General features: G+C 34.9%; 1 protein-coding gene across 1 annotated transcript in view; it reads right to left on the minus strand.

Moving 5' to 3' along the window:
- The window catches only part of Hdx (highly divergent homeobox), a 108,705-nt gene that overhangs the window by 63,080 nt on the left and 33,813 nt on the right, over nucleotides 1-11,812 (minus strand). Inside the window, exons 5-6 of the mRNA XM_031372501.1 lie at nucleotides 11,400-11,809; nucleotides 1,996-2,049 (exon numbers count right to left, since the gene is read on the minus strand). Of these exons, the coding sequence (XP_031228361.1) occupies nucleotides 1,996-2,049; nucleotides 11,400-11,809 (464 nt within the window). The remainder of the gene's footprint in view (nucleotides 1-1,995; nucleotides 2,050-11,399; nucleotides 11,810-11,812) is intronic.

An 11,812-nucleotide genomic window follows, 5' to 3' on the forward strand; every position in this document is an offset into this window, starting at 1 on the left:
TTTAATAGCTACTCATCTGCTTAGGTTTGGCTTAGACTTTCTGGTAGCATCTACAGTCTTGTCCCATCACAATCCTGGGGAGCCCATGCCTCTTGGAAACCAGCCTTCCAGCAAGTTCTAAATGGAAGGGCTTTAGAAGGGCGAGAACACACTCAGTTTCCCTGCCTCCCAGACCCAGAACAGGCCAACCATTGTCACGTTGTTAAGTCATATATTATCTAGGACTTTTGCTCTGTGTTCTTTTCCATTTGCCCCTTAACCGGAGATGTGCCCAGAGCTTTGCAAACATCTGCCTTAGCCCTAAACCAGAGTTCACAGTACATTTTAGCCTAATATGGTAATGTCAACTGACTTAAGACCTACTTCTTATGGTGTGACAGTTACCCCTTCCAAAGGAAACTTTAAAAACCAACATTCTTTGCTTTCCCTAAGTAAGCTGTACTTTTAGCTCAGACACTGCCTCAAGACTGACTTCAGTTAACTCTTTGCCTGTTTCAGGGCATTCTCTGAAAACCTAATAAGGTTATAGTTTCAGTGATTCTTTAAGTTCTCTATCTTCTTTGATGGTATTTTCATATGATCTGACATCACTGATGCATGTTAGTACCACCTAAAGTGATAGAAAACCTGGGCACTTGTGAGGATAACTTCCATATAATGCCCAAACAGATCTATATCTGTAGAAAGAAAAATGGGTTCACCATATTTTAGGAACGTCATGTTGTGTCTTAATTCCTCTTGATGATGCCAATTAGAAACCCCAGTTTAGTACATGGGATACAGTGCTGTGTAGTGTACAGGACGCCGAGAGAGGCTCCACAGACAAAGATGTTTGTTTCAGTGTCCTCCTTTTGCTTTCTATCCGGGGGGTCTCTGGGAGAATGGCTAAGCTCAGTCCTAGCTGGGAAGGTGAGCACTTCCCTGGCTACAGCGGGTCAGTAAAAGCTTCTTTCTAGCTGACCCTCCTTACCAAATTCCCAGACTTATTAATGGAACTCTTCAGGAGGGCGAAGGGATTAATGCTGTGTGTATGTGCTTTTTTTTTCTCCTATTGCTAGTGTGAGTGTTACATGCCATTTAAATCAGGTGGCCTTCTCCTTTTGCTGTTAAGTAAATGACAAAGTACCTTATGATTCCTCCATGCCCTGGGCTCTCTAACCATTTCCCCTTCTTTCCACCTTTGAGAAATCTCTTACGTTAGTTTCAGCATTGTATAGCTACTTTACAGAGAAGAGGAGGAAGGAAAGAATCTGACAGTCTTGCCTGAATACTGAAGTCCTAGCTCTAATTTCATTTGCCCTCAAAGTCATCAATCCTTTTGTAACTCAAGTTACCTTTATAAATGTGTATTTATTTTCCACAGCTTTGTAGGTTTTTTTTGTATGTACCAGTTACAATAAAGTAATCTTTGTACTTGGTTAAATAGAATTTTATGGGTCCTACATAGAAAAAGTCAATGAGATTCTATGGGAAAATGCAATCTTACTGAATTTCTATATTATAGTAAAGAACTTAGAGGAGTTATAAATATTAACTACATATCACTTCTAAAATACTGAATTGTAGTAACAGGGGTGAGGTATACTAGTAAATATTTATTGTCTGTTAAGATCATAGCGAAATAGAAAACTAAGATATTTTATGAGTTGCTTTAAATGTTTGCTTTTACTTATGGATCTATTTTCTTTCATTTTTTTACTTAAATGTTTCTTTTTTATAAACTGTAGTATAAAAAACTTGCAAATAAAACTATAAATTTGTTTTTAAACAGAAAGAAATCCTACCCACAGATAACTCAGCCTACTGATTCCTGGAATTAAGGTTGCCTTTGAAGATCAGATATTATGATCTAGAAATATGTGTTTTGAGCCAATTTAGTTTTATCAAAGCTAGGTTTTTATTCGTTATATAAAAATCATTTAAAAATTTCAATGATATTCCCACGAAGAATAGGACAGGAAACTCATTTGTTGCGTTAAAGCAAAGATTACTTACTGCTCTTTTCCTAGAACACCCTGTAATCCAAGGCACAGAAAGGTTTCCTGAAATCTGTGAAAACAACAAATGGAATCTTAGTATGTATTATCATTGCTTGCAATGTTGATCAACACTAAAAACAAAACATTGTATATGATGTGGAGAAAAATTTAGAACATAGTCCAAATCGAAGGCATCCATTCCTTACTTATTTAAGGGGCCTTTCCTTTTAGAAAAAAAAAAATAATTAGAAATGCTGTAGAATCTTCCAGAGATTAAAACAAAAATGCTTGTTGGGACCTGTAAGGGATCTGAAAATATGTAAAAAACAAAATTATTTTTAAAAATTAAATGCTCTATGGATTAAGAGAAAATAATTTTTTAAATAGCCTATCATTATAAAACAAAAGATGACACTATAAATGAAACACATTAGTAGTATTTACTTTGAACACTAAGTACTTACTAATATAAATATCATTACAGGTACCTTAATATGGATTAAGATATATTGATATTTTAGGAATTAAGTAATCTTAGGGATTCAGTACAAATCACTAAAAGACTGTTTTTCTAAATTGTGTCCTCTTTAGATAACTATCTTGATATGCCTTCCATCACTTATCACAAAGTGATATAGATTTTAAGACCACTGACTTGAAGGATGATTCTTTTATATAAATAATACATAACTGTAAAAGCTAGCAAGTGTGAAATTTTAAGCTATACCACCTATATATGAAGGTTCTCTAGATAAAGAGTATGTCCAGTAAAATCTGTTCTTTTTGAGTTACAGTCCAGTGTTTAGTGTTGATAATGAAGTTCTGCAACATTGCAGTCATGAACAGATAGATACATCTTCCATAGTATAAAAGAATTTCATATCCCAGCAAATATTTTCTAATACTGCCTCCAATTTTTGAGAGATTTTTAATGTTTAGAAATGGAAGAGAGTAATGATCAGAGTTAAGAATATACTTACTTCAATTATCTGTATAATGGACATGAAAACTTGACTTAACATAAGTAAAAGTATTTTATTAACATAAAATATTTTCACTAAATGTATAATAAAATACTGATTAGCTGAATGCAGAAGGTCATGGCAGAGTATGAATAATTGAATTTTTTATTTTAGAAATAAATATGACAAATAAACTGAAATAATCACATCATGTGTTCCATACAAGTAGAGATATTCAATTATTTTGAATTATCAGTTCACATATTCCTATTAGTGAGAATAACTCAAAAGTAGCTATGCAGAACTGCTAGAAAATTCTATGGTACAGCAAAGAATTATGGATAAAACAGAATTTTAAACCATCAACTACTAAAATGTTGGATGATACTAAAATTTTCTATTCAACTAACATCTACTGTACTGCATTCTTTAATTCCTTACATTTCTAGTTCAATCCAAAGAACAGCTAACCAGAAAGCTAGATTATATAAAGATAAAATTGACTAATACTACAAATAAATATTCCTTTGACTTTTAGGAGTCTTTTTTGGTGCAAGATTGAAAGACAGGATTCTCATGCACCAGAACCCATAAAACATAGTACTGAAATGAAATGGGCAGTTAGTTTAATTTTACACATAAACAACCTGATTCAGAAAATTATGAAATAAAGCTACAAGGTGGATCTCACAAACATTTGAGAACTTACATAGCCAAATGAGTGCTCTGTATTTCAAACTAGAAAATTTATGATATTATAAACTCATTACAATAATGTTGTCATTGTTGAAAGCATTTGGGAAACTGGAAATGTCAGTTCACACCTTATGCAGAGATTCTGTCTCATTACTCACACACCTTTTATTGTAACTAAAAAATACAGCCTAGATTAAACATTCATACTATTCACTAAATGTGGCTCAGAATGAATTCTATTTTCTAAAATCAAATTTTAGTGATGATTTGTCATCAGTAAAAGCATTTAAAAGAATCCCACAGGTTCTTAAAACAATTGTAAAAGACTTCAAAAACTTTTTGACAAATAGAACATTATTAAAATAAGTAGATATAACTTTTCAAGGTTTCTAATTTAAATTCTGTTCAAATGTCTATCAGGTATCTCTCCTATATGAGATGCCATTTTTGCAGTTACAGGAAATAAAAAGATAGGTAAAACCTAATTTCCTGGAGGGCAAGAACTATGATTTGAAAGGAAGAGATAAGACAGGTACACGAAAGATTTTAATACAAAGACAACTATAATAAGAGTTATAATGGATGTCCAATAAATAAAGTAATAGGACTTCAAAGTATGTCGAAATTACACCCACTTGTGGGTTGATATCTCAGCTGAATCTTAAAAAGTGAGTAGAATTTTGATAAGAAATAAAAAAGAGACATTCCAGAGGAAAAGAATCAGCACTGTGGCATGAAAGCACAGCTGTATGTGAGGAATTATCAGTTCATCTAGCACAGCTGTATGTGAGGAATTATCAGTTCATCTAGCACAGCTGTATGCGAGGAATTATCAGTTCATCTAGCACTGCTGTATGTGAGGAATTATCAGTTCATCTAGCACTGGTGTGGTAGGCAGAAGTCATTTGGTGGAAGTGAGGAATGGCATGTATACTTCTATCTAATTCTGTGGAAAGTATGGAGCTATTGAAATTTCTGTAGTATACCTGTCATGTGACAGAACTGTATTTTTATATATTAGAAAGTTTAATATGACTGTCCATGTATAAGAAGTACAGAGACCTTTATATGAATTTGTACAAGAGGTAATCCAGGCTAGAAAGTAAGAAAGAGGAAGTAGGAATGCAGAAGAGAAAAGTAAGAAAAAAAAAATACATACACTCAAAGTCAGACCTTATATAAGAGACATAAAAATAATTGGATACTTGAGAGATGACAATGACCTTTTAAAATAACCACTATAAAGATACTTCCTAGACAGGCCAACTGATTTAATTCAACCAAGAATTACGTTTAATACAAGGAAATGCCTTTTGTTTGAAATCTGTCTTATGGCTAAAAATGGATGCTTTTAAAAAAAATAACACAATCGCTTAAGTGTAAATTAGAACTACATTGCTTGTGTTGTTGAGCATAGTGACTTCAAATGTAACACGTTTCATGTAAAATCATGCTTATGCTTGAAGCTGCTGATGTATATCAATATATTAATTATACATTATATACTTACTACTTTTGATGGGTGTTCATTCAGAATCCATGTATATAGTTAATTTTTTATGGATTACTTAAAGGATTTTTGGAAAATAAATAAATTTGAAACTTGTTTCCTTTTAGAGCATTTAGATCCTATGAAAAGTCATACAGGAATCACACGTCAAAAGCATTAACTTGATTCTAAAAGTAACTTAGTTATTCTGTTAGTGTTTGTCAATGTGACCCAGGCTAGTCATCTGAAAAGTTCAACTGAGAGAATGTCTCCCAAAGATTGGCCTGTGTGCAAGACTATGGAGTATTTTCTTGATTAATTGTTGGTATGGGAGGGCCCTGATCACTGTGTGATGCCACTCCTGGGCAGGTGGTTCTGACTTCTATAACAAAGTAAACCATGGAGAGCAAGTCAGTAAGCATCTTACTTCAGCCCTAAGACACAGATTTCAAACCAAAGTCATTTCCTGTAAGTTTCTGCTTCAGTTCCTGCCTCCACTCCAGGTTCCAGCTTGTATTCCTGGCCCAAATTCCCTCAACAATGGATTGGGATGTGGAAGTCTAAACCAAGTAAACCTTTTCTTCCCCAAGTTGCTTTGGTTGTGGTGTTTTATGATGGGGTATTACTGTGGCAGACCTGCCCATGTCATTCTTAGGAAGACTATGATGTGTTTTGTGACCCTGGGCTGGAAAAGCCATTGATTACCCAGAGCTTAATGAGTTGTTCTGTGATAACATAAAAGATAATGCTGGAAAAGATGCAGAGAATGGAGGCCTGGCTTGTTAAGTTTTTGAGTGAAGTTTTGAGAACCCAGCAAAGACTAGATCTGGGCCACTCAAGAGGCATATTGAAATAAAATACATGGGTTTTGGTCAGCTGGGGGTGAAAGTCAGTTATGATAAAAAAAGAGACCAGTACCACTACAATGAAACCTTTGCCCTCCTGAGACAATCAAGCTCGCTGGTTTGGGTTGAGAGATTAACTATGATTAATAAAAGCCCAGCACCACTGAGGCAAAATCTTTGGGGAATGTTCCCTCAGATTCAGAACATGGAAGCTGTGGTTCAGAGGGGAACAAGGGTGTATCTTGTGTTGGCAGCCACATGGTACCCCATTTGAAGACATGAAGGGGTTCCAAAAAGCACTGAATTTGGCACTATGGAAGGCCAGGAGAGGCCTTTGGTGAAGGTCAATCCTCTGTTGTAGTAGAAACCCCAGGATTGAAGGGCTTATAGAAAAAGGCTGATGACTGGCACCAAATAATAGGTCTGGAGTCTCTGAAGAAAGCCTGGGGGTTCATTTGTCAAGGTGCAGCATGTGGAGACTGCAGCACTTTGGAGATGCCAGTGTCATGGGAAGACCACAAAGGACAGCAACAGCTTTAGAATGGAGCCAACTTGAGACTATGAAATGAGTTATATGTGTTGAGGATGTCAGAGACAAAGAAGTGGCGTTGCCCAGGTTCTGTGGAGTCCAGATGATCATGAGAGAATCCTTGCTGTGGGGCATTCAGCCACAGTATTTGATTAACACTGCTGGATGTCAGTTTTGCTTTGCTTTGACTGTGACTATACATTTGTTCTTCCTTCTTAGAGCAATAAAGTATTTGGACTGTTTTCTTATTTTATGGGAATCCACAGTTATGAGACCTTGAATATTTCAGCAACTTTGAAATTTTAAAGAGACTTTGAGTTTTCAAAGAAAACTTGGTTTTTTAAAGTGTTGAAGTTGTTCAAGATTGTGGAACTTTTATAGTTATTCTATGTTTTATATTGCAATATTAATAGTAACATGACATTTGGGAGACAAGAAAGAAAATCTTACAGTGTGATAGTGATGTGTTTTTGTGTGTCAAGTTGACAAAGGGTCAGTTATGTTAATTTTGTCAACTTGAAAGAAGCTAGACTCATCTGAGAAAAGAGAACCTTAGATGAAAAAAATGCCTCCATTAAGATTTTTCTGTAGGCAAGCCCGTAGGGCTTTTCTTGATCAATTTTTGGTGTGGGAGGGTGTAACCCACTGTGGGTAATGTCATCAAGGGGCAGATGGTCCTAGGGTATTTAAGAAAGCAAACTGCCCATTGTGAGTGATGCCATCCATGGACAGATGGTTCTAAGGTATTTAGCAAAGTAAACTGAAGAAGCCAGTAGGAGCAAGCCAATAAGCAGTATCCTTCATGGTCTCTGCTTCAGTGTCTGCCTCTAGGTTCTTGCTGGAGCTCCTGCCCTGATTTTCTTAGTGATAGATTGTGATATGGAAGTGTAAGCCAAATAAACTCTTTCTTCCCCAAGGTGCTTGTGTTATAGTCTTTATCACAGCAATAGAAACCTAACTATGACATCTATAAAGAATTCTACATACATGATACATACTCTATTTTTAAAATTTCAAACCACTGAAGCTACAAACTGAAATATGTTTTATTTTTGTGTGAGTTAGGAAAATTGAATTTTTATTAATTAACATTTCATTAAATGTGATTTGATTAACTGAAACAATTAGGCAATAACTGTCAACAGTAAGAAATTCATAAATCAGTGATTTAGCTTCCCTTCAATTGTTCTGGCATCAGACGAGCACCAGTAACTGACAGTCATAATGCTTAATTGTCAGAGTTCCCCAGGTTTTTTTTTTTTTAGGTTATGAGGTGTATAACATGAGAATATTGCTGGGCATGTGACAGGAAGTCAATAAATACTTTCTAATTAATTGAATTGATTATAGCTTTCACTGTTCACTTGTTATGACTTTCTGAAACTCTACAAAAAGCTAAGCGTGGCAAGATGCAAAAAGACTCTTTTATAGAGTAAGAACATGGGGACAGGAGAGGAAATTTCTTCTGGTTGAAAAGAACATTTTTCTTTTAAAAAGATTTTATATATTTATATACATATATATATAAATATATATATATAATCAGCTCACAAAGTAACAGATTAAGTTTCAATAAGGCATTTTAGAAATACTTCATTTTTATTGTTATCCTACCCACTCCTTTCTCATCTTCCTACCTTTCCCTTGCCTGAGTATAGTACTCCAGTATTCTGCCTTTCATTGTATTCCATTATCTCCTCACTCCCTTCCATAAAGATACATTTTTCCCAGTCGCAAGAGGTCTTTGTAGCTTCCTAGTTCATCCAATCTTGTGCCCTTCTCTATGCACATATTTAACAGTTAGAGGCTAGGAAACACGAATGAGAAAGAACATTAGGTATTTGTCTTTTTGAGTGTGGGTTGCTTGGAAACAAAGAAGAAATGATGTTGTGATGCACATATCAATTTTTTTTCCACGCTTTTCGCTACCCAGTCTCTATCAGGGCTCTGAGAAGTAGATTAGCTTTACAAATTATATTTTAATATTATCATTTTTGGATAAGCAACTAACGTGCTTTAGATAAAGAAATCTTTTGTTCCTTTAAGTGATAATAGAATGATGCTTAGGAATGGTTATGAGCCTACCAAAATTCTTGCAATTCACAACCAAGATGCTATTTTGAGTTTATTTCTACATAATTTTAGTGGTTAAATTTTATGAGTTATGAAAATAAAGAATGAGAAACTTGAAATTCTATGATGTGTAAATGAAATTAGAAAAGGTTCTCAAATATAACATAAAAAAACTCATTTTATTCCCAATTCTTGAAATACTGGCTGTAAAATATTGCAACATTATAAGCAAAATGATATAAACTTTATACGGGAAGATTTTTTTTCTGATTCAAAGGCACATGGCAGTATACAATTACAAATTTGAAATGAAACAGTCCAGAATGCTTTATTATCTAATTTTGCTCACGTAAAATGACATTTGAGAAAATACAAATGTTCATTACTAATTTCAGAAATTATACCTGCCAAATGGTAGCATTAAGTTTTCAATACTGTTTTATAAATGAAATAAAGTAATTTTATAACATGGCTAGCAACACATCAGAGCTCCATGAAACAATAGAACATCCATATTTTGTTAGTAAACTACCACTTTTGGAGGGCTATACTAGTGTTTTTTTTTGTTTTTGTTTTTGTTTTTTCTTAACCATAGCTCTTTTTTAGTACACTACTCTTCCTTGAACCAAATATGGGGCTTTTGTTTTGTTATGTTTTATTTTAAACACCATGGCTGCTTGTTACACTAACCTTATGTGCTCTAATGTAGTAACTATATTTTGAAAACAAATGGCAGATTGAAATTAGCAACAATAAGAGAGAGAAAGCTCTAGAAATTTGTTCTGCTAAGACAATATTAAGTAAACAACTAATGGGATGGAGGTCAGAGCACATACATAACTAGAATTTGGGAGTCTGAAGCAGGAGGATTACAAAACTGAGGTAAGCTTATATAGGCAGTTCCAAGCCGGCATTCTATTGGGTCTCCATGTCAAAACAAAATGAAAAACAAGGCCAGGCGGTGGTGGTGCACGCCTTTAAACCCAGCACTTGGGAGGCAGAGGCAGGCAGATTTCTGAGTTCGAGGCCAGCCTCCTCTACAGAGTGAGTTCCAGGACAGCCAGGGCTATAAAGAGAAACCCTGTCTCGAAAAACCAACCAACCAACCAACCAAACAAACAAACAAACAAAAAAAACCCCAAGTAGTGAAGGACTAAAAACCAGCATTGTGGCAGCTCCGAAAACCTTTCAAAACCTATGGCAACTAAGCAAATGACTAAGTGGTTGTAAAATGTATGGTATTTTTATTGACCACTTTTAGAGCTGTTTTTTAGTGTGATATGACATGAAAGGAGTTTTGGCCCAATCCCTACCTAGTCTCTTCTGTAAACAAGAGGCAGACTTAATTTGATTGATTTGTTTTTATTACTGTAATGTGTCTGCAGATGTCTGAGGGTCTCTTTCTCTATGAACTGGAAGTTCAGATATCCAAAAGTGGAACAGCTGAGCACTCACTTCGGCTGGAAGGATGTACTTTCAGTATGACATCATTCATTGTGTTTTTAATTTTTCTTCTTCTCCTACCCTTACTGTTTTTATTATTTCCGTTTTGAGACAGGGACACACTATGTAGCCCAGGCTGGCCTAGAATTTGTTATATGAATTAGGATGGCCAGGAGCTTGTAGTGACTACTGATATATACCACTACAATCAGTCACTGTTTTCCATTTTGAATTATAAAACTATAGAGTAGAGAGAGAGCAAGGAGAAAATGGTGTGGCTTTTGTTTTGTTTGTTTGTTGTTTTTGTTGTTGTTGTTTTGAAAATGGTATGTTAAATTCCAAAAATCCTGGAAGCATCTTTCCTTCAGTACTGTGGTTGAACAGATATAGCAAGGAACCGTAGTAAATAGCCATATCCTATTATTCAAATTCTCAAAATCCTTATTTGTTTTTGTTGTTTTTTTTCCCTTTTAAGGAGTAGACCTTAAGGAAGGTTCAGAGATAAACTTATAGTTATCCATTAAAGAGATTATCTGAGGAGGCTAGAGAGAGGGCTCAGTGGTTAAGAGCACTGACTGCTCTTCCAGAAGTGTCCTGAGTTCAAATCCCAGCAACCACATGCTGGCTCACAACCATCTGTTATGGGATCTGACGCCCTCTTCTGGTGGATCTGAAGACAGCTACAATGTTCGCTCTCTTGCTCTCTCTCATCTCCATCTCTAAATAGATAAAGATAAATATATAGATATATAATAAATCTTTTAAAAATGAAATTATTTGAAACATATCCAAACAACTGAATATGTAAAATAGTAAAGAAATAAGTACTCTTTGGTTCCCAATCTAATGTTTCTTAAAAGTTTTACTCTGGATATGTCTTTTCCCAATAAGCACCATACAAAAGATTATTTGATTAATGATCAATTTAACATTTTAATCAGGCATCTATTTTTAGACAAATGAGTTGGATAAACCATTCAAGCTCTTAAGTTCTCAGCCGTTAATATCTAGAGTGCTGAATCACCTGCCAACCTATGTATCCAAGGAAGGCAATTGGGTACATAACCAATATAATCTTATTTTAGATATGGGAAATTTTATGCTTCCTGTAAAGTACCATGTCTTGAACTATCTTTTTATGTCAGACAAATTTTATTAAATGTCTATATTCCTTTTATATTTAAAAGTCCTCATCATTTTAAAACTTGATAAAGAAAAGATACCATTCTTCAAGGTGTTGGCTACCATCCAACATTTCCAAATAAAAGTCAAATTATTTCAAAGTATGAGTTGTGACCTAGGCTGTCATATAACTGTAAACCACCATCATTTTTAAAGCAAGCACACCTATAAACATCTTTATAAAATCAATTTATGCCTTACCTGGTAATTGTTTTGGTTTTGTGATAACCTCAGTTGGTTCGATGATACAAAATGTGGAGAAAAATTACTCCGTGATGGATTAGTATTACTGTACATAGTACTAGATGCTGTATGCAATGAGGTCCGTGGTGTCAAATGGTAGTCTCTATTTTGATACAGTACATTGTCTGACAAATCTCTAATATTCACCATTTGTGAATTTGGCAGGTTTCTTCCTGGTCCAGGCAAAGTTGTACTTTGGTTGTCAGCTCGAAGGGAATTGCCACTTTCATAAAACCTTGAGTAGCTTGTTACCTGTGCTCCCATTGATGCCAGCTCTTCTTCTCTGGCATATTCATCCTCTGCATCTCCAGTCTCCATTGCAATGGACAAACAAGTTCCTTCAGTTGAGCCTGGCTTCTGTGTGGTATTTC

This window comes from Mastomys coucha, chromosome X (assembly GCF_008632895.1).
Source record: "Mastomys coucha isolate ucsf_1 chromosome X, UCSF_Mcou_1, whole genome shotgun sequence".
Taxonomy (NCBI): Eukaryota; Metazoa; Chordata; class Mammalia; order Rodentia; family Muridae; genus Mastomys; species Mastomys coucha.